General features: G+C 36.5%; 1 protein-coding gene across 4 annotated transcripts in view; it reads left to right on the forward strand.

The window, feature by feature from the left end:
• The window catches only part of Smc5 (structural maintenance of chromosomes 5), a 74,461-nt gene that overhangs the window by 33,746 nt on the left and 18,202 nt on the right, over positions 1 to 22,513 (forward strand). For 3 of the 4 annotated variants that reach the window (XM_041661631.1, XM_041661632.1, XM_041661634.1), the window contains 9 exons: positions 160 to 415; positions 2,151 to 2,305; positions 6,415 to 6,528; positions 10,422 to 10,516; positions 12,257 to 12,389; positions 13,403 to 13,576; positions 13,669 to 13,838; positions 16,135 to 16,258; positions 16,644 to 16,766. In XM_041661631.1, coding sequence (XP_041517565.1) covers positions 160 to 415; positions 2,151 to 2,305; positions 6,415 to 6,528; positions 10,422 to 10,516; positions 12,257 to 12,389; positions 13,403 to 13,576; positions 13,669 to 13,838; positions 16,135 to 16,258; positions 16,644 to 16,766 — 1,344 coding nt within the window. The remainder of the gene's footprint in view (positions 1 to 159; positions 416 to 2,150; positions 2,306 to 6,414; positions 6,529 to 10,421; positions 10,517 to 12,256; positions 12,390 to 13,402; positions 13,577 to 13,668; positions 13,839 to 16,134; positions 16,259 to 16,643; positions 16,767 to 22,513) is intronic. The other variant, XM_041661633.1, reaches the window with a different exon arrangement.

Here is a 22,513-nt window from a genome sequence, read left to right on the forward strand (position 1 = left end):
CCCAACTGTAGGTCTTCTGTAAGCTAGACAGGTCAGCTCTTCCAGTGAGCACCACACCACTCCATAGACAGTTTAAAGCTATACATAATAAATAAATAAATCTTTAAAAAAAAACAGAAGAAAACAATCTTGGACACTAGCCTACTTTTGTTTTGTTAGATTAAGGAACTTCAGCAGGCCTTAACAGTCAAACAGAATGAAGAACAAGACCGGCAGAAGAGAATAAGCAACACGCGCAAGATGATAGAGGACTTGCAGAATGAACTCAGGACTGTGGAGAACTGCGAGAACCTTCAGCCTCAGATTGATGCCATCACAAATGATCTGAGGCGAGTTCAGGAGGAAAAGGGATCGTGTGAAGGAGAGATCATTGACAAGCAAAGGGAAAAGGAGATGCTAGAGAAGCAGAAACGGAGTAAGTTTCTTGGGGGCAAAAAATGGTTTATAAAATGGAGTCTTGCTTTTTTCTCTTATTCTCACCCCTCACATACTGATTCTTAGATAAAACTTGAGATCTTTGGTCATTTAATCTGTCTGTCTGAATGCTAGGTACATATAGTTGAAAGAAATTCAGGAAGAGTGGCACTTCCCTTGCTACCTTAAGTCCCAGTGTTAGCAGTTTGTTGTGACAATCCTGCTTTTATTATCACATATTTCGGTGTTGCTTAATTAACTTTATATACCTTAGTTTTCTGTTTTCTCTTGAGTCTAGATTTTACTCAATGTGTTATCTCTCTCTTTTTTTGTTTTTCGAGACAGAGTTTCTCTGTGTAGTCCTGATTGTCCTGGAACTAGCTCTTGTAGACCAGGATGGGCTCAAACTCACAGAGATCCACCTGTCTCTGCCTCCCAAGTGCTGGGGTTAAATACACCTCCTTTGTATTGTAATTCCAAAATTAGTATATCAGTAATGCTAACATTTTTCCTGTGAATTTTGTCAGTTCTTGTGTATGTTTTGTATGCTCAGGTACTAATGTAGTGCTCCCATTCTTACTTTTCATATTCTAGTCTCTCCTATACATGATTTCTGTTTGAAAAGTAAAGCTTTATTGGGGACTATAATTGCATGTATTTTCTTTTTGTTTTTTGATTTTTTTTCAAGACAGGGTTTCTCTGTGTAGCTTTCGTGCCTGTTCTGGAACTAGCTTTTTCTTATAGACCAGGATGCCCTTGAACTCACAGAGATCCTTCTGCCTCTGCCTGATTAAAAGCACCACCATCACCTGGCTGTATATGCTTTCTTAACAGTTTGACTTCTAAACTTATTTACAGCCAGGTACATTATAATTGAATTGACTTTCATTGATAATATTTTTAAGAATTTTAATTTCCTTTTTTTAGAAACACCATTTGTTGTAGCTTATCTTTAAATTAAGAACAAGTTGTTATTATTTGTATATCTGGGCATGCAGTTGCCCCTAGGCACACATGGAGGTCAGAGGACAGTCTTCTGGAGTTGGTTTTATTTTCTTACCACCATATGATCTGTGAATCAAGCTGAGGTCATCAGGCTTACATAATGAACACTTTGATCCACTGATCATCTCACCAGCCCAGCATTTTCTTAAGTTTGGAAAGAGAAAAATCCATTTTTTTTTTTTTAATTCTGCATCTTGCTGTCCTGCTTTCATCTAACCAGGTTGTTTCCAAGGCCTCATCCAAGATCCTCACTCATCTGGGATTTGTCTCATACCACTCCTGCACTAAGTAAATTGATTCCTGAATTTTGTCATCTTTCCCCAACCGTCCTCTCTTTATTTTCTTATGAGTTTAGGTAACTTTCTAAGAAGAGATACTGAAAATTAATTTCATTGTTCTTGAACTACCTGAGACATTTTACATTTAGCATTCCCCTTTCTTGATTTTATTATATATTCAGCTATATATTAAAGGTGGAACTGAATATCCATTTTTTTCTCTCAGAATAAAAAAAAATCTCAAATCTACTATTTCTGCTAGAAAAGCTACCCCCCCCGCCAAGTGCTTTGCTTTTCAGTAGCTTCAGGGTTATTTTTTATCTTAAGCATTAAGTGATTTTGAAAGGTCTGTCATGGGTGGTATTTATAAGATAGATTTAAGATATTCTGTATTGTTTACAGGTTGATGTACTAATGTTTTCAGAGAAATGATACTTTTCCTTCCAATTTTAGGTGTGGGTGATCATATCATACGTTTTGACAATCTAATGAATCAAAAGGAAGATAAACTGAGACAGCGGTACCGGGACACATACGATGCTGTCTTGTGGCTCAGAAATAACAGAGATAGGTTTAAACAAAGAGTCTGTGAGCCCATAATGCTCACGGTAAGAAATTTTATTCCTTTTTGTAATATCAGTCAGTTTTACTATTAGGAAATTGTAGGTTTTTGTTGATATAAGAAGTCTTATTTTTATTATGACCCTGGGTTTTTGTATGCTTGTTTGTTTTTGTGTTTTTTGAGACAAGGCTTCTCTGTGGAACCTTGGCTGTCCCTGGAACTTACTCTGTAGCCCAGGCTACCCTTGAACTCATGAGATCCACCTGCCTCTGCCTCTCTCCTAACTGCTAGGATTAAAGGTGGATGTTTCCACCACCTAGCTAAGACCCTGGTTTTTCATCATTGGACTTGTAAGCATTGCACGGCTGAATCCATACATAAGTTTTTTTAAAGTGCCCTTTAACCATAGTAGTATATAAGCCTATGAATTTTTTTTCAAGAGAGAGGTTTAAAACTGAGGGGGCTGGAGAAAAGGTTCAGTCTCTAAAGTACTGGCCACGAAGACCTTGATTTGATCCCCATAAACTGTATATAGAGGGGAAAAAAGATCCCCAAAAACTATATGTAAAGGTGGATGTTGGCGATGGCATGCCTATAATCCCAGCACTGAGGAAACAGATAATAGGGTCTCTGGCCAGCCAGTCTAGCCAGATTTGCAGCTCCACATTCAGTGAGAGACGTTCCAAACCAGATAATTTGGAACAAAATTGAGGGAAACACCCTATATCAACCTCTGGCATCTGCATGTATGTGCACACAAAGGCACACACACACCCCATAAAAAGATAGGAAATGGGATTTTCTAACCTACAGTTGTGCATATAGTAAGCTTGCTTGACTAATGTTTAGATTATTAGATTCAAAACTGTTTAAGAGGAAGAAAACTGCTATAAAAATGTTGATAAGGGATGATTGACAGATAAGCAAGAAAGTTATCTTGTATAAAAAGCATTCTGGGGATTTTGTGAATGAAGCAAATAATTGATATAATTACTGTGAATCATCAGAAATAGAAAAACTATAGCAAATAATTTAGTGAAGTTTGGTCACTAAATTTCCATCAAACTATGAAGTAATTAGTTTGACTTTATAAAGGGATGTAAGAGTAAGAAAACACATTCCTTAATGGTGATATACTAGATATAGATAAATAAGATTAGAACCCCTCCCAAAAATAACCAAAAAATAATTTTTCCTGGGCATTTTTTCTTTGAAAAATTGTAATTTATCTTTGCAGAATTCATGACGCGCCCTATTTTCTCTAACCATACTCTATTAAGATAGCATAGATTTAACTCTTATATCTGATATTAGTAAAATTTATTTCCATAACACATTCTTTTCTTCACAGTTGCATGTGCCTATAATCTCAGTTCTCAAGTGGCTGGGGCAGGAGGATTTAGAGTTTGATGCTAGCCTCAGCTACATAGTTCCTTTCTAACCTGGGTTACATAGTAAAACCCTGTCCTCCTAAACCAAGCAGAAAGAACAGCAAAGAGAATATTTTTCCAAAATTAGGAAGATAATTTATATTTAGTGTATTTTCATTGTTTTAATCTATTGATAAGGACTGTAAAAATCCTTGCTATAGGTTATATGCATATAGTTATTTACACTTTTTTTTAAATAACAACCTCAGTAATAGTTCAGAACTTAATCAGATTTGTCATCTGATTGTCTTAACTGTATAACTCATAACCAGCATACATCACTAGTTGGAGTATATTTACATATTTAACTACATCTGAGTATTTAAAATAAAAAGATGTATTCTACTTTTCAACCTTCATGTAGTGACTTTTCACTCTTCTTGCTTCTGTTTCCATTCGTATCTGTATGTATGTGCACTTACCTAACTCGTCAAGTCTACCTGAAAATTAACCTGCATCAGCATGTTAAGAATATATACATTGAAAATGTCAGTCATATAGCTTGTTCTGTTTCTGTGATTTATTTCTAATGACTTCAGTCTAGAGCAGGAGAAATTAGGATAAGATTTATAGATACTAGTCTCATCAACAACTATACCTTATATTAACAGAAGTAATTTGCATAATGAAGAAAATTCTTAAAGATACTGGTAGGTGAGATAAATTACCTTTTATTTTCACAGTAGAATTCAGTTCAACCATTAAAATACTGTTGTAGGGTCGGGGGATAGATCATTTGATAAAGTGCTTGCAAAAACCTGAATTTGATCCCCAAGAATCCATGTCAAAAAACCAACCGTGGTGGTGTGCTTATAATCTTAGCATTAGGGAGGTGGAGGCAGATGGATCACTGGGGCTCTCCATAAACCAGTCTAATCTGCTTAGTGAGAACCAGGCCAGGTGAGTTTGAGGAACAATGATGATTGTCCTCTGACCTCTACTTATACGCATGTAGGTGAACCTGCACACCTGCATACATATAAACATAATGCTACAGGTTAGGTCTAACAATAAATGAATGCGTTGATAACATGTTAATGAATTATAAAGTGGGTTGAATAGGTTATGTAGAAATTTTTCATTTAAAAAATATGAAACAGGAGACTGCAACAACCAGATGATATCAAGAATGGTATGTCTGCTATGCCTGCCAGTCTGTATCTTACTCCTTTGTGAAGGTATAACTGTAAAATTCTCTTAGAAGTTTTGTTTTCACTGAATACCAGAAAGAAAGGAACAGGATTCTAAGAAACAGGAAGCTGAAGAACCAATGCTTTGTACAAATTTTACTTGAGGATATGCATTACACCTGGAAAAAGTGGAAATTATCCACTGCTACACTGGCACCAACTGGCTAGTAACCAAAATGACTGTTGTGAGATTTCAAAGAATCACATGAGCTGTTGACACAAGATGAGGGCTTTTGGTTCTCAAATGGAAAGATATTTCTAATGAATACACCCTGGAAAAACTTGAGAACCAAATCATGTCTGGCTCATCCATAGCAGTTGTTTTTGTCCATTCTACTTGGAGTGAATATCAGCTTACATCTTCATTCATTTGCACTTCTTCCAGTAGAGTAATTGAATATAAAAAAAAAGTGTGAAATGACAGCCACCAGATGATTGTAGAGTGTGTACTTGGATGATCATATCTCACAAAGATTGTTGTCTGTCTGTATTCCCATTTTTCTACATTTGCTGATGTTTTCTAGAGAATAGTATTGGCCAGTGTTTAGATAACAAACCTTTTATTTACTTTTTTAACCATACTATCTCTTTTTTTAAAGGCAGTTTTAGAAATTGCATCTAGGGCCCATTACATAGTAAACAAGTACTTTCCCACTGAGATATATCCCCAGACCAGAGCCCTGGTCAAAAATAGCATGCTTCATAGTAAAGCATCCTGTGTGAATACTTTGTCTTTCATCTAGCTCTCCTGTGAAATCTACTAGACAGCACTTTCTACTGTGTCTTTGTTAGTGAAAACTGTATGGTTCTTTGCTTTGCATTTTGCTCATTCATGTGTAATAAAGATTTAATATTCTTGAGACAGTTCTCCACTTACCTGTCTTAGCATCTTCCATAGAATTGAGTCACTTGTGCTGTAATATCTAATTAGCAAATATTTTTTAGCATGTTTGTAAAAGTTGTGTATGGTATATACCTATAATACCAGGACCAATGAGGTTGATGTGAGAGAGGATCACAAGTTTGAGGCCTGGAGCACAAGCCACATAATGAATTGCAGGTAGAATCACATAGTAGAAAAAAAAAAGCCTAAAACCATAAATAAATAAATTTATGTTTTAGCTATGCAAATCTTTCAAAAGGCTTCAACAGCTGACCAACATAAACAAGTTTTTTCCATGTGTCTTATGAAGGTTTTATTACGGTTTTATACCTATGAACTATTACCAATGTAATAGGAAGTTTTTGTCAAGGTTAAGAAGGAAAGTACTAAGTTTCAAGGAAGATGAAAACTGTTTATATTCCTAAGTAGCAGTCTCCAACTCCAGTGAGTTAACCAGAGGGAAACTAAGGTTGTTTCTGAGATAATTTAAAGCTCATTGTACAACAGATCTTCATATGATTGTTCTGAGTAAAAAACGAAATGTTTGGAAATTAGGAGTAAATTTCATGTAATTAAATACATCCAAGATATTTGCATATGCTCTAAGATTATCAGTAGGTTTCAGTAAGAAACTAATTTTTCCTTTTTTTAGATTAATATGAAAGATAATAAAAATGCAAAATATGTTGAAAATCATATTTCATCAAATGACTTAAGAGCCTTTGTGTTTGAAAGTCAAGAGGATATGGAGATTTTCCTCAGAGAGGTAAGTACTAACCAACACTATGTTCTGATTGACAAGGCACCTTCTGATTTTCTCCTTTATGAGTTTGTGTTGACTGAGGTTTCTGTCCCTCCCGGTCCCGCAGCCATTCAGTCCCAAAGAAACACACAGAGGTCTACATTAATCATAAACTGGTTGGCCTATTACCTCGGGCTTCTTACAAGTTCTTATAACTTAAATTAGCCCATAATTCTTGTCTGTATTAGCCACAGCAAGGCAGTCACATCTTGCTTCCTCTACATCTGGGTGACAACTGCAGACTGAACTTTTCCTCTTCCCAGAATTCTTCTGTTCTGGTCGCCCCACCTATACTTCCTGCTTGGCTACTGGCCGATCAGCATTTATTGAATTAATACAAGTGGTAAGTCTTTACATAGTACAAGTCGCACAGCAGATTTGTGATCTCCTTGTGTGCTCTGAAAAAATAACACCTTCCTTATCCTTGATATATTCCCTTATATTTATTTATTTACTTATTTGGTTTTTTTCGAGGCAGGGTTTCCCTATGTAATAGTCCTAGCTGTCCTGGAACTAGCTCTTGTAGACTGGGCTGGCCTTAAACTCACAGGGATTCACCTGCCTCTTCCTTCCAAGTGCTGGGATTAAAGGCATGTGTCACCACTGCCCGGCAAGATTATACAGTGTTCTATCTGTATATATCTGTGTATATATTTCTACACATTGGAAAAGAGCAACAGATTACATTATAGATGGTTGTGAGCCGCCATGTAGTTATTGGGAATTGAACACAGGGCCTCTGGAAGAACATCCAGTGCTCTTAACCTCTGAGCTACCTCTCCAGCCTTCACACTTACTCATTTTTTTAATGTAAATGACATGAAAGAAGTTTTAGCATGTTAATGTGTTCTTCACGAGTGAGACTTCTTCATTCTACTGCCTCAGCATTGTTTTATCTTTTGCAGTATGTAAAAAGGTTTGTGGTTCAGGTTTGAGGGTTTGGTTTAGTTTGGGTTTTTATTCCTTTTGGAGTGGAGATGGTTTTTGGTTTGTTATTTGCGGGGGAGGGGGAGGTGTCGTTTATTTGTGCTTTTTTTCTGATTTTGAGACCAAGTTTTCTACTCACCTAGAAGTCACCAGTTAGAGTAGGCTGGCTGGCCAGCAAAGTCTAAAGAGATATACCTGTCTCCACCTCCCCTCACTGAGATTACAAGTGTGCATACACACCCCACACACCCTCTGTTTGTATGTTCTCCAGGGGTCAAACTCTGTCCTGTGCTTACAAGGCACACACTTTACCTCTTAAACCCTCTCCCCAGCCCAGTGTATGTTTTACTTACTAAATGTACGCTTTATGGCCTGTCTTAGGGTTTTTATTACTGTGACACTGTGACAACTCTTATAAAGAAAAACATTTAATTTAAGAGGTTTAGTCCATTATTGTTATAGCAATGAACTATGTGTTCCCCTTTCTCCGCATCCTTGCCAGCATGTGCTGTTGTGTTAGTCAGGGTTAACTAAGGATCAGGTTAACCCTAACTAGGGTTAACAGATGGGGTGAACATATATACATATGAAAGGGCCTTATTAGAGTGGCTTACAGCCCAAGTAGTCCAATAATACTGTCTCCTGGTGAAAAAGCCAAGGATCCAATAGTTAATTTATTCCACCAGACTAGATGTCTCAGCAGTTCCAATCTGGTGCTAAAGTCCCGGGAGGTTCTATACATCTTCGAGTTTTCTGTCCATGTTGGAATCCCAATGAAGTAGATTCTAACACCAGCAAAGGAATGGCTCAGGGTAGGACTTGCCAGTGAGAGTGAGGGCAAGCACACAGAAAGTACAGCTTCCTTTTTTCATGTCATGTGGGCTGCCACTAGAAGGTTTAGGGTGGGTCTTCTGACCTCAACTGATCCAGCCAAGAACAGTTCCTCAGAGGTGAGCCCAGCCACTTATGTTTTAGTTGCTTCCAAATGTGGTCAGCTTGACAGCCAAGACTAGCCATCACAGCTGTCATTTGTTTTATTGATCTTTGCCATCCTCACTGGAATAAGATGGAATGTCTGAGTAATTTTAATTTACTTTTCCTAGATGACCTCAGAGTGAAGTGTTTCTCAGCTATTTGTTTTATCTTTTGGAAATTTCTTGCCCTATTCTTTTCAATTGGCTTGTTTTCTTGATGTTCTACTTTTTCTTGTTATTCTTCATATATTCTAGACACTATCCCTCTTCCAGGAGTGAGTTTTTTTATTTTGGATATTGTATATTTTTTATCTAGAGTTTCTGTTAAAATCTGTTTGCTTATTATGTTCACTATAGTTGGCCATCCGTTTATTCAGTATGGTAATGATTTTCTTGAATAAGCTTAACTGCTTAAAATTCCTGTGTGTTAAATCTGACATTTGTGTTCCTGTGAGGTCAGTTTCTCTTAGTCAGCTAGCCTAGCCAATCAGTAAACTCCATGTTAAAGCAAACTGCTTTTTCTCTTAGCTATGGTGGCATTTAATTCTCATACATAAGAATTTTTATTGTTCACTGAAATTACACATCATACTGTTAGGATCAGTTAGTTCCCTTCTGAAGAGACTGACTACCAACGAACTAAATTGGACTCAAACTTCAAAATGTTTGCAACCAACAACATTTTGTGAGTCTTTGTATGTTTGTGTGTGTGCCCACGTATGTGCGTGTGGAATCCAGAGATCAACCTTTTGGTGTCTTCCTCTCTCCATCCAGATAATTTTTTTTTTCACAACAGAGTTTTTTTGGTTTATGGTTTTGGTTTTTGGCTCATGGTACAAAAGTGCTTGCAATGAATACAGAACTCTGGAAATCCAGTCATAGGAAACTCCACATTAATTTTTGAAGCAGAGTCTCTTGCTTAACATGGAGCTTACTGATTGACTAGGCTAGCTGGCTAGTATGCTCTAGGAATCCTTCTATCTCTACCTACCCAATGCTTTGGTTATAGATATACGCTGCCCTGTCCAGCTTTTATGTAGGTATTAGGGTTATGAACTCATGACAGGCACTTTATATAGTGAGCCATCGCCCTGGCCCCTGTTCAGGCCTTCCCACTTCTGTTTGTTGCTTTTTCATGATCCACTGGGATTTTTCCATACGTTTATAGCTGAAGCATCAGCCAGAGATTGAAACAGGTTTGAGTATTCTGAGGTTTCTCATTTGTCAGGATCCTGACAAGAATTTACCTTTTAATTTACATGTTCATTCTAGCCACCACAAATTCCATCCTCTGATTTCTTCAAGCCACAGCTACATTTTTCTACCTAAATTTCCATTTCTATAACTCTCCTGCTCGATTAGTGAATGCTCTCAAGTCACAAGTCACATAAACTCAGATTCTAGCTAGTTCCATCCCTCCAATTTGTTTTCCTAGTACTTTAAAAAAATTATTGTTTGAAATTTTGCTTAGAGTTTTATGATCATTATTGGCAGATAGGTAAACCCAATACAAGATAATCTGTTATTAATGAAAGTATAAGTGCCATCTATATATTCTGAAGCCAATTCCGGATATCCTGTTTCATCTGAAAATTTAGTACATATTTCTGAAAGAAATGGACTCTCAGATGGCTGTAGGGGCACATACCTGTAATACCAGCCCTTGAGAGGCGAGGCAGAAGATTGTGAGTAAGGTTAACCTGGAGTTTGTAGTAAATTCCTGTCCACAGACTAAGTAAGACCCTGTCTTGAACAGAAAAACCAAAAGCAGAGAACCTATAAAGTTGAAAAGCTCAGATTGAATTTAGAGGGGGTAAAATTAAGAGAAAAAAAATGAAATATAATGCTTTGTTTAAATTTCTGATCATCCTTGTAGTGCCAGTGGGGATATGTTGACTTTAAAGATTATTTCAGTTAAGCACATGGTAATTAGTATTGTCTTTTTCTTGTATTCAGGTTCGTGACAATAAGAAGTTAAGAGTAAATGCTGTTATTGCTCCCAAGATTTCTTACGCAGACAAAGCGCCTTCAAGATCTCTGAATGAGTTAAAGTAAGTTGAAAGTATTATTAGAACAAATTCAGACACTGAGTCTTAAGTGACTTTTAATTCTTCACATAATATGTTTGTTATAAGCTATATAAGTCTGTCTTAGGAGATCTGCTGAAGTATAAAATTGGGAAAAGTTCAGGCTTTCTATAAGGGCTAAATATAAAGAAACAGAATTTTATACAATAGCTAAATATCTGATCTCTGGATATAACTAGACATTCTTAATATAAAAAGATTAAGAATAGGAACAGAAAAAAGATAGTTTGCAAAAAGAATAGATTGTAATCATAAAAGGCTTAGCAGCAAGGAAGAAAATAGCACAAGTGATATTAAAATGTAAAAAGCCTTTTCCTCTGCTTTTGTTAAAATGTGTGTCTTAGTTACTTTACTTTCTTTGTTTTATTACTTATTTGGTTGGTTGGTTGATTTTGGGTTTTGTGTGGTTTTGGGACAGGGTCTCACTGTGTAGCTCTGTCTATTCTGGAACTTACTATGTAGACCATTCTGGCTTTGAACTTACAGAGATCCACCTGCCTTCTGCCTACTAGGTGCTGAAATTAAAGACATGTGCCACCACCTCCAGCTTTAGTTATTTTCTATTGCTATAAAGAGATACCATGACAAAGACAACTTATAAAAGAATTTAATTAAGGGCTTGCTTGCAGTTTCAGAGGATTAATAGAACCCATGACCATCATGGTGGGGTGCATGACACCTAGCAGGCAGGCCTGGCACTGCAGCAGTACTGAGAACTTAGATCTGATCCACTGACACAAGATAAAGAGAGAGAAACTGGGCCTGTGTGGAATTTTGAAACCTCAAAACCCACCCCAATGACACCTCCTCCTTCAATACAACCAATCTTCCTAATCCTTCCCAAACAGTTTTACTAACTGGAATCAAGTATTCAAACGTGAGGCTATAGGGGCCATTATCATCCAAACCATCACACTGTAATTTACTTACTGCTTATTGACTACTTGTCTGCAATCAGATTGTATGTCTGTGAGTGCACTTGTGTGTATGCCTGTGTGTAGAAGACAGCCTCAGTTATCATTTCTCATGCTTTCCCATCCTCAGACATTTTTGTGGTCTGGGGGAAAGAAAGGACAAAGTCTCATACTGTCCTGGAATTTACCAGGTGTCTTGCTTGAGACCCCAGTGATCCACTATCTTTATTTTTCCATGGGTATAATAAGCCAATGCCACCTTGCCTGGAGATTTTGTATGGGTCATGGGGTTTGAACTCCAGGTCATTGCACCCAGACTTTTTTGTTGCAAGGCAGGCATTTTGTGGAAAGCTTTTCCATTGGGATCAGCAGCTACAAATAACAACACCAAGACTTATTAACTATGAAAGCTCAGCCTTGACTTAATGCTTGTCCCACTATCTCTTATAACTAAAGTTGACCCATTTCTATTAATCTTTGTTCTGCCACGTGGCATTACCTCTCTTCCATCTTGTGCATCTAGTTTCCTCTCTGTGAATCTTTCCTTGCTAGTGAATCTGCCTTTCTTCTTCCCAGAGTTCTCTCTTTGCCCAGAAGTCCCACTTATACTATCCTGCCTAGCTGTTGGCCATTCAGCTTCTTCTCACATCAGTCACAGCAACGCATTCCATAGGTGTACAAATATCCCACAGCAACACGTCATCTCCTGAGCCGTCTCCACAGCCTAGTAGTCAGATTTTTAAAATAATATTTTAAGAAAAAAAGGTCAAATCTCTCCTTTTCTCTTCAGACAGTATGGCTTTTTTTCATATTTGCGAGAGCTATTTGATGCACCTGACCCTGTGATGAGTTATCTTTGCTGCCAGTATCATATTCATGAAGTTCCTGTGGGAACCGAAAGGACTCGAGAAAGAATTGAACGGGTAAGAAAGTAAAGATTTAAAAACTCTCTTTGAATTTAACAGTTGTAATAAGACATAAAACTGTGACGTTTAGCTAATATTTTATAGTAGAAGTGATGCAGAATTACTTAGAACAAATTAGCACATACTTTTATTTTTAGCAGAATAAAGTTAAAACCTAGAATGTCTGGATGCTCTTAGCTGATTCTACCTTGCTTTATATATATATATATATATATATATATATATATATATATATATATAATGATTATTTAATCTTTAAAAATCTTACACTCTAGATTATCTTTCAAGTGTGCTTTAGAATGGTAGACAGGGAAATAAGTATTCTGGTAAACATTCACCTTCTTAAAGCTTTTATTTAAGACCGTTTCAGTAAACAAATAGCCACTTTTCATAAGATCTTATTTTCTTAGCAAATACATTTTTAAAGTTTTTTGCAAACAGGGACAGAATAAATCTTTCTTAGAACAGGCTTTTCTTTTTATTTGTAAGGGGTTTGTTGTTCTTTGTGTTGTTTTTGTTTTATGAGACAGAATGTCATGTTCCCAGGCTCTCCTTGAATTACTGTGGAACTGAGTCTGATCTTGAATTCCTTTATCTTTTTTCTCAGACTCCCAAATGCTAGGATTGCAGTTATACACCACCACACCCAGCTTGGGCTGTTTGTGTGTTTTTGAAACTACTTCATTTATGTTTTGATACTGTATGTGAACTGAAAATTAATTACAGACCTATTTGCTTCATTCTCCTCCTTTATGTTTCAAAAACATTTACCTAAGATACATTAACCACATTTTAGAGACATTGATTAATAGTGTTATTTTAACTCTGGTATATTGGTCTTTTAGAATTCTCCTGGTTTATGTTCTTAATTCTTTTTTTTAAAGCCAAACAATGTTTATTATTAGATAGATATTTGAAATGTAGTAATTTTTGTTCTTAATTTTTTAGTCCTTTAAAGCATATATCATAGTTTTTATTAGAATGTTTATGATTCCTACTTTACATTATAGGTAATACAAGAAACTCGATTAAAACAAATTTATACAGCAGAAGAAAAGTATGTGTTAAAAACTTCTTTCTATTCAAATAAAGTTATTTCTAGTAACACATCCCTGAAAGTAGCCCAGTTCCTCACTGTCACTGTGGATCTAGAACAAAGAAGACACTTGGAAGAACAGCTAAAGGTTGGTTCACTGCATAGTTATTAAATTATTGGCTGGATTTTTAATACTTTGGAACTTTAAAAGTTTTTGTTAACAATTTGATTGTTCCACAGGAAATTAATAGAAAATTGGAAGCAGTGGAATCAGGATTGGTGACCTTACGTGATACGAACAAGCATCTCGAGCTCAAAGACAATGAGCTGAGACTGAAAAAGAAGGAACTTCTTGAAAGAAAAACCAAAAAAAGACAACTGGAGCAGAAAATCAGCTCCAAGCTGGGAAGGTATCTTGTAGCTTTGCGAGGGGAGCTCAACAAAACACAGCACAAGAGCCTACTGGTTCAATCCTATGATGTCAACAGCTTATAGTTATTTCTAAAGTTTTAATATTAATGCTCACGTTACAATCGTGGTGCATAGGACAAAAGTCAATCTGACTAAAGTGTTCTTTCCAGACCTTTGATCCCTTTAATGCCTAAGAGTATAATTTAGAGTACAGTTAGAAATTATATTGATACAGGAAAATGGCAGTTGAAGGTTCTTTCCTAGGGCCTGTGAATTCTCCAGCTATGGATAATTGGCTAGGTTTGTATTACCAGGCATGAAATACCTCCTATGGAGTGAATCTTAAGTACAATTAAATAGCTTTTGGTTTCCCCCAAGATAAAAGTGTGACTGTTGGGTAAGGAAGCGTGGAAATGCTGTGAATGCGGGAGTCTACTGATTTCTCGGAAAATAAATTTAGATTAAAAGAAGTGGGAAAGTCAAAAATATTTCTTTAAAGAAGAAAACAATAAAATAGGCAAGGAAAATTTTTGTGTGTTTTTTTAAATCTTTTTCTAGGCAAACAGTTTCTTTTTTAGGTTTTCTTTTTTAATTTTTGGCCTTATCACCTTTAATCCTTCACTTTAATACTATGTTTAATTGTTGATAAACCATTAGACTTTACTGTGTGACTCCACTTGAACTTTACTATTGGACCTATTGCTTAAAACTTTCTCTTCTTTTGAAAAAGCTAGACTTTTTGCCCATTACCAGCCCAGTGGTTTTATTTGTGTCTTTAATACACTTTGTGGTTTTGGGGTGATGGTTGGACTCTGTGCAGTTCATCCGGAATACTATTGCAAAAGTTGTTTTTTATTTTTACTGTTTGAAAATTTTGCTCGTCTCCACCTTGTGCTTCCTAGGACTGGTTTTCATAATTATTCAGAAACTTGTTTTCCTCTCTAGCTGCTTGCCTTGTACCCCATCCACTGTACTTAATGGTTCTTGTTTATTACTACTTCTGTCCTTTCTCTCGTTAGCCTTGGAGTCACCATGGTTTAGTGGAAGACCGTGGACTCCAAGTTGGTGTTAATCGTAGCCTGCTGCTTCATAGCTATAGTCTTCGGTGACTTACTTAACTTTTCAAACCTTTGTTTCTTTTTTTCTTTTTTCTTTTTCGTTTTTTTCCCCTTTTTTTGGTTTTTCTTTTTTTTATTGATTTTTATTGAGCTCTACATTTTTCTCTGCTCCCCTCCTTACCTCTCCCCTCTCCCTTTCAAACCTCCCCCAAGGTCCCCATGCTCACAATTTACCCAGGAGATCTTGTCTTTTTCTACTTCCCATGTAGATTAGATCTATGTAAGTCTCTCTTAGTATCCTCATTGTTGTCTAAGTTCTTTGGGGTTGTGGCTTGCAAGACAGGGTTTCTCTGTAGTTTTTAGAGCCTGTTCTGGAACTAGCTGTGGCAGACCAGGCTGGCCTTGAACTCACAGAAATCCACCTGCCTCTTGCCTTCTGAGTGCTGGGATTAAAGGTGTGTACCACTACTACCTGGCTCAAACATTTGTTTCTTAAATTTTAAAATTATTTTAAAGATAATTTTAGGACTCTTGTATGGGGGCAGGGCTTAGCCTCACGTAGTTCAGGCTGGCCTCGCACTTGCTGTGTAGCTGAGAGTGACCGTAAACTTCTGATTTTCCTGCCTCTGCCTCACCACCACTCCTGATTGATGCTGCTGGGGGAGGGGAGGGGATTGAGTCCAAATCTTCATGCTTGTTAAGCAAGTACTTCACCACCTGAGCTACATTCCCAACCCTGTGTTGGTTTTCTTCTGTTTTTGGTTTTTCTTCTGTTTTTCCTATGGAGTAGCTCTACCTGCTTAAGGATTGTGTTTCATGAACACTATAGTAACAACTTATATTAAAAATAAATTCTGGGCTAGATATTATGCTATATTGTTTGTTTTTTTTCTCCAAAGTTCAGTGAGAGGAAATTTTATCATCTTCAGTTTACAGATGGAAAAGCTTAACCTCCACGGTGTAACTTGTCGAGTTCTACTTATTGATGACTAACAAAGGGGAAATTCAAGTGCCCTTTCTCACTCCATATTCTGCATCAGCATTATTACTGACACTAGACTGTGCTGGTCATATAGCTGTACAATATATTTTGATCCTGAGTGATTGCATTCTAGGAGCTAGCGTTTATGTGTCTGGTTATCATTGTAACCCAAAGAACTTCAGGGGACGTAAGGCTTTGGGCTTCATCCTGTGGTTAGCTCTGATCTCTCCTTCCTTATGTGTGTCTGTCATACAGTATAAGACTGATGGAACAGGATACTTGCAATCTGGAAGAAGAAGAACGAAAAGCGAGTACCAAAATTAAAGAAATAAACGTTCAGAAAGCAAAACTTGTTACTGAATTAACAGGCCTAGTAAAGGTAAGGTATTTTCTTAATTTTTGACATCTGGATACTAAAATTTAGTAAGTTTAGTATTATGAGGCATAATCTCTTCAGTGTTTTTCTGTTTTAGTAATAATAATAAGCAAGAGATTTTTATGATTAGTTTCAGCTTGTTTAGGTTTTAATGCTTACACTGAATTTTAAAAGTTTCTATTACATCATTAGGCTAAATTATTTTCTTCCAGATGACTTAAATATATAGGAAATTACTTTTTAAAAGTAGCTTTATATGAACTATTTGATCACAGTAGAAAGATGTTAATTTTTCATGATTCATATTTTGTTTTGAAAAAACTGGCTTTTTCATAGTTGTAAAACTTAGGCAACATAAAAACAAAATTCTTGGGTTGTTTGCTTGTAGATTTGCACTTCTTTGCACATACAAAAAGTCGATTTGATTCTTCAGAATACTACAGTGATCTCTGAGAAGAACAAATTAGAAGCAGATTACATGTCATCATCTTCACAGCTGCGTCTCATAGAGGTAATCTATTTTTGTCTTTTTTTTAATTTTTTTATTTTTTGGAGTCCATCCTCAAACCAGTTTGAAAGTACCCATCACATACTATCATTTGCAATGTGCAATTGTTATGTTAGAGGCCAGCAAGCTAGCTCATTGGTTAAAAATGTTTGCCTCATAATGGCAGTGACCAAAGTTTAGTCTCCAAAACCCAGGGAAAGGTAGGAGAGAGCTGACTCCACAGACTCAGTGTGTACACATCTACCCTCTCAGGCATAATAATAATATAATAAAATACATTTTGCTATAAAGAAGCAATACTTGAAGTATGTAAGAGTTTATGAATAATCACGACAGTCTAGCCTTAATACTTAGCAGTGGAATGATAAAGTTATTCAGGCGAAAGTGATAGGGAATAATAGACAAACTTCATTCTAAAGATGTAGCATCAAGGTGGTGATGACAGTTATTTTTCATTTTTGTTTTTGTTATTACTTAGTTTTTTAATCTCCAAATTCCTTTCTCAAAAATAGAACACCTAGTATTCTAAATATTTACAGACGGCTTGTGCAGTTACAGCACTAAACTGTAAGGAACCCCTTTCGATGTCCTACAGTCTTGTTCTGATGCCAACCACATATAGTTGGCACCAAATTGGACAGTTTATAAGGAATACCCCCCAGTAGACCATTCTTTCTTAATTCACTGACTGTAAGTTTAAGGATCCTAGACTATCTTACTTCTGACCATCTGCTACAATACCCTGGTTTTCCATGGCCTCTTCATGGTTGGTAATTTACTAAGAGCACAGAACTCTGAACAGCACTGAGGTTTATCATAAAGAGACATACAGCGCAACATCCAAGAGCATTCTTCATGAAGAGTTGTGGTGTGTCACTCTCTTGTGCTTACCAGCCAGGAAGCAGCACCACACTGCAGGGTTTCTATTGAGTTTCTATTACATCATTAGCCATGTGGTTGCACTCGGTCTCCAGACCTCCTATCCTAAGTTTGGAAAGTCATATAAGTGCTGAAGTCCTATGGTTCAAAGCTCTCTAACCATAAGATTAGTCTTTCTGGCAATGTCCACTAACATTGTGAGTTAACCCCCTTAAAATACACTCAGGTGTGATCCAAGAAATTCTTGAATAAAAAATAATCTCTTGGAATTTATTTTCAAAGGCTAATCACATTCTTCATTTCTACCTGAGAACTCCAGAATACAATGAGCAACACAAATCAGTAGGAACATTAAAACTAGCCTGATATTAGCAAGAACCCCAAAATCAAACTACCAGCAGATACTCTTCTCTAAAGAAATGAGGCTCCATTAACCATGGAAAGTTCAGCAGTCCAGTATGAAAAGAGCTGAAACTGAGAAAGACTGTTACAGACTAGGGAACAGTCTAATAATGCTGGCATTGTCTAGATTTAAAATCTTAAATTCCTTTGAAGAACTTACTGGAAAGAGTAAGAGCTATGTCTTAAAGGGACAATTACACATACTAATGGTGTGGTTATATAACTAAATTCTCTGAAAAGGAAAGATATAAATAAAATGGCATATATTTGCTGTTTGTTGTTTTAGATAACAGTATTATAACAGTTGGTGCTTTAGAACAGGGAAAAAGGAGTGTTTCAGTATTATTCATTCTGAGGAGCCAATAAATAACCTTTTCCCCAAAAGACTAAGCAGGTATAAATATCATATAAAGTATTTGCACAAAGCGAGTGATTTAAAAGAAGAGGTGTGTAGAGCAAGGGCTGTACAACTCAAGAGTAGATATTTTGTGTACGAATACTTGGGCTAAAAAAAATTACTGTTGAAAATGCAGGTGGAATTAAGGCCAAGTGGATACATGGCTTTAATCTCAGGACCTTGGGAGGTTGAGGCATCAGGATCATTTGAGTTTAAGAGGTGAGATCAGCATAGGCAAAATGAGCCCCCATCTCAAATAGCCCAATGGAAATCAGCTTATTAAATTTAAATGTCTATGATTTCTCTACCAAGATTTTTAAAGTAAATTCTAACATCTAACATACATATAAAAGAAAAAATGTTTCAGAAAGAGTAAAAATAGAAGAGTCATGGCTACAGTTACCTTTTTAAAGTGATAAAAATATAACATTGGATTTATAATGTTTATACAGCTCTGTAGATTTACTAACAATCATTAACTAGAACACTTAAACTTGAAATCTTACGTAAATTGTCTTATCTCTTTATCTTATTAGGAAGTTACTGTCATTTTACATGTTACTAAAAGGAAAAGAGGGGATGCATATAGTGTTTCCGCTTTTTGGGAAATGGTCAGGGGTGTATGGTGAAGCCCCATGGGGACAGGCCAGCATCTTTCCTCTTTCCTTGTTATCCATGGGGTATGAAATGAGCTTAATCTATATTCATTTTAGTTGTTAGTGTTTTTTTCTCCTTTGAAATAATCCAAAAATTAATTTTTCTTCAAGACAAACAAAAGCAAAATGAAACAAATACATCTAACTTTTGAGTTAGTGGCATAACCTCATAGAGAAAAATCATTCCCAAGAAATTTGATTCTAAACACACAAAGAATTTCGAAAAGCATCTTAACCTGTTTTCAGTAATTAAGCCGCTAATATCTGCGATGTTCTTCTGGTAAAAGTGAAGAAATAAATGATTAGGATTTATTAGGATAAATCTATTTTTATAAATAAATCTATTTTATTAGGATAAATTTATTAGGATAAATTAGGATTTTTAGCCTGAAAGAAAACAGCTTCAGTGTAAAGTAAGGATGATAAATAGTAAGAGCTTTGAAGGCTTTGATTTGGAAATAACCAGAATAACTTCACAATGCATTTCATGGGACTGGGAGGGGTGGTGGACAAGCCCAGCATGGTGGTACATGACTTTAATGCCTGCACTCTGGAGGCTAGGTCAAAAGGATAAGTTTGTCCTAGGACATCGTGCACTACATTCGTGAACTCTTGTTTCAGAAAGAACCTCTCTCCCCCAAAAGAAAATAAAACATTTCCTCATTCCATCTGCATAGCCTCTAAGTACTGTTTTGTACTAAAATGGCTCACTGATTCTAAGTCTAGAAAAAGAAATCTATGTGTAAATAATCTTAGGTATACCTTGATGATTTTGTCAGGCATGAATGCAAAACAAACAATCCCAGATGACTTTGTGAACCTGAATGAAGACTCTTAACTGGCCGTGAATGATGTCACACTAAGTTGAATATATTAGGAATGTCTAAATCAACATTTAGAATGATTTCTAAAAATCTTACTAGGTTAGAGGATATTTAGAAAAACCAATTCATTATTTTGAAAAATTGTAGAAAATTGAGCATTCATCCTACTTTTTGTAGGGGTTCAGAGTGGAATGAAAGAAGGTCTCGCTTTTTTTTTTTTTTTTTTTTTAAGCTAGCCTGAAACTCAGTATATAGACCAGGCTGGCCTCGAAGTCATAGAGATTCACTTCTGCCTTCCAATTGCTGTATTTAAAGGGATTTAATTATTTGTGTGTGTGCATGCATTTCTGAGTGTCTCTGCAACTTTTGTGCAGGTGCCTGCAGAGGCCACAAAAGGGTGTTAGCTCCCCAAAGAGCTAGAGTTACAGAATTGTGATCTTCTGTAAGAACAGTGTATGCTCTTAACTGCTGAATCATCTCTCTAGCCCCATCATTGTTCGTTTCATATGTGGAATATATTAAGTATGTAGAAATAAATGGGATCTTCTTTATGGACATACTCTACCTAATGAATGAAGAAGAAATTATATTAGAGATGTGTGTCCTGATGACCACTTACGAAATGACACTGGGAAAAATCAAATTTCTGTCTGTATAAGCCTCTATCTAGAGCAGGGTATTGTGATCTCAGAACATTGGCGTTTGGAGCAGATAATGATTTCTGTAAGAGACTTACTATCCTGTGCATTAGCAGCACTACTGACAGCTCTACCTAAAAGTAATGAATAGTAACTTACCCTCCCTCCTTCCTTCCCTCTCACCAGTAATGACAATCAAAAATTTCTAAAGACATTGCCACATACACATAGGGGGCAGTATTACCTCTAATACAGAACCTCCAGTTTACTTTCTTTTTTTGTGACAGGGTCTCATGTGTACTGTAAACCCACCGGGTGGGTCAGTTATTCCAGGGTTGTAACCCGCCTGGTGGGTAAGTTATTCCAGGGTCCCGAAGAGGCGCTATCTGAAAAGACGTGGGCGGGGAAAGAGGAACGAGGCCAAGCAAGATCTGTTGTCAAGGCCTCCGTTTATTAGCATAATGGTTGTGGCTTATATAGGCGCCCCCCCCCTCCCGCAGTGCGCTCACAAGTGGGTCACGAGGTCACAAGTCGACACACCTAGTGTTCTCTCAAGCGGAATCGTTCCTTTTGTGATTCCAACCACAAACAGTTCTCTAGATAGTTGGAATGTGGGGCAGGTTCCGCTAACAGATAGCTCTCAAGATAGTTGGGTGTGGGGTGGGCTCTGTGAACAAACAGTTCTCAATACAGTTGGGGTGTGGGGCTCTCCGCAAACATCCCCAGTACAATGGTCCCCGCCATCATCCCTGGAAAATGGCTCCTGACAATGTGTAGACCAGGCTGACCTCAGATTTAAAGAGATCACCAGCCTCTGCCTTTTGCCAGCTGGGATCAACAGAGTGCATCATTAACCTTGGCAAGAAATGGGTTGTATGAGTGGCTCAGTGGGTGGAGAACAAGAGTGAGCACTGAGTTTAGAACCCATGTAAAATACCAAGTACAGCAACATGTCTGAGAGAGCAGAGACAGGTAGACCACTCAATAAATACCGTTACAGTTTTATGTCTCCCTCACCTGACAATGTTTGTTTTCAGAAGCATTTCCCATTTCAGATTCAGATTTTGGAGATTGTATTATACATAATGAAATGCCTTAGGGATGGGTTCCAAGGCAAAACCCAATCACATTGTGTTTTTTGTACACATCATACACATAAAGTTGATTCCTCTGCTGCAACTGTGATTTGACTTTGTCTTACCGTGGCTGAAGTGAGGAACTTTCGACTTTACCATCATGACAGTATTTCTGATCTGGAACTTGGATTTTCAGATGGGGTGCGTCAACTGTATTACCAGATTGTATTATTTAAACATAGATATGTTGAAACTTATAAGCTTATGTAGTAAACAGTCAGTTTAGGGCTACGAATTTTAAGTCTCCGGCTTGTTATAAAAATTTCAAGTTAACATTTAAGAAAAATATTTAATGATTTTCATATTTTCAATTATGTGTTTTGTAAAGTATCTATGACATGATTAGCAATCAGTTGGATTAGAGCTGGGAGTATAGGGACAGTCATAATCCCTTCACTGAGAAAATTAAATATGTTGATTTTTAGCCAGTGTTTTACTAGAGCTTAAATTTAATTCTGTTTATATAGGAAGTAGTTTTTATTTTGTTTAAATCTTATTTTATTTAATGAACTGTTTAGTAGAACAAGAAGGTCAGTGAATAATTCTTTCTTCCACAAGAGGGCCTTCCAGGAAAAGCTTTTCCTTGTTTAATATTTGTCAAGGTGTTTCTGTACAGCTCTCATGACAGTTCAACTTTCTGTAGAAAGAATTTCAGAGAAAAAATAATAACCATTTCTTTAAGATATATACTTTATTTTTTTTTGCTGAGCTATTAATTGAAAATGTTTTGTAAATTTTGGAATTGTTTTGTGTCTTAACAGAAACATTATTTTCTATACTCAGTTAACTACTTAAGGCTGGAGTTGAAGCAGGAATCC

Source organism: Microtus oregoni, unplaced genomic scaffold (genome assembly GCF_018167655.1).
Source record: "Microtus oregoni isolate MIOR12 unplaced genomic scaffold, Mior012 000012F_ref0000307, whole genome shotgun sequence".
Taxonomy (NCBI): domain Eukaryota; kingdom Metazoa; phylum Chordata; class Mammalia; order Rodentia; family Cricetidae; genus Microtus; species Microtus oregoni.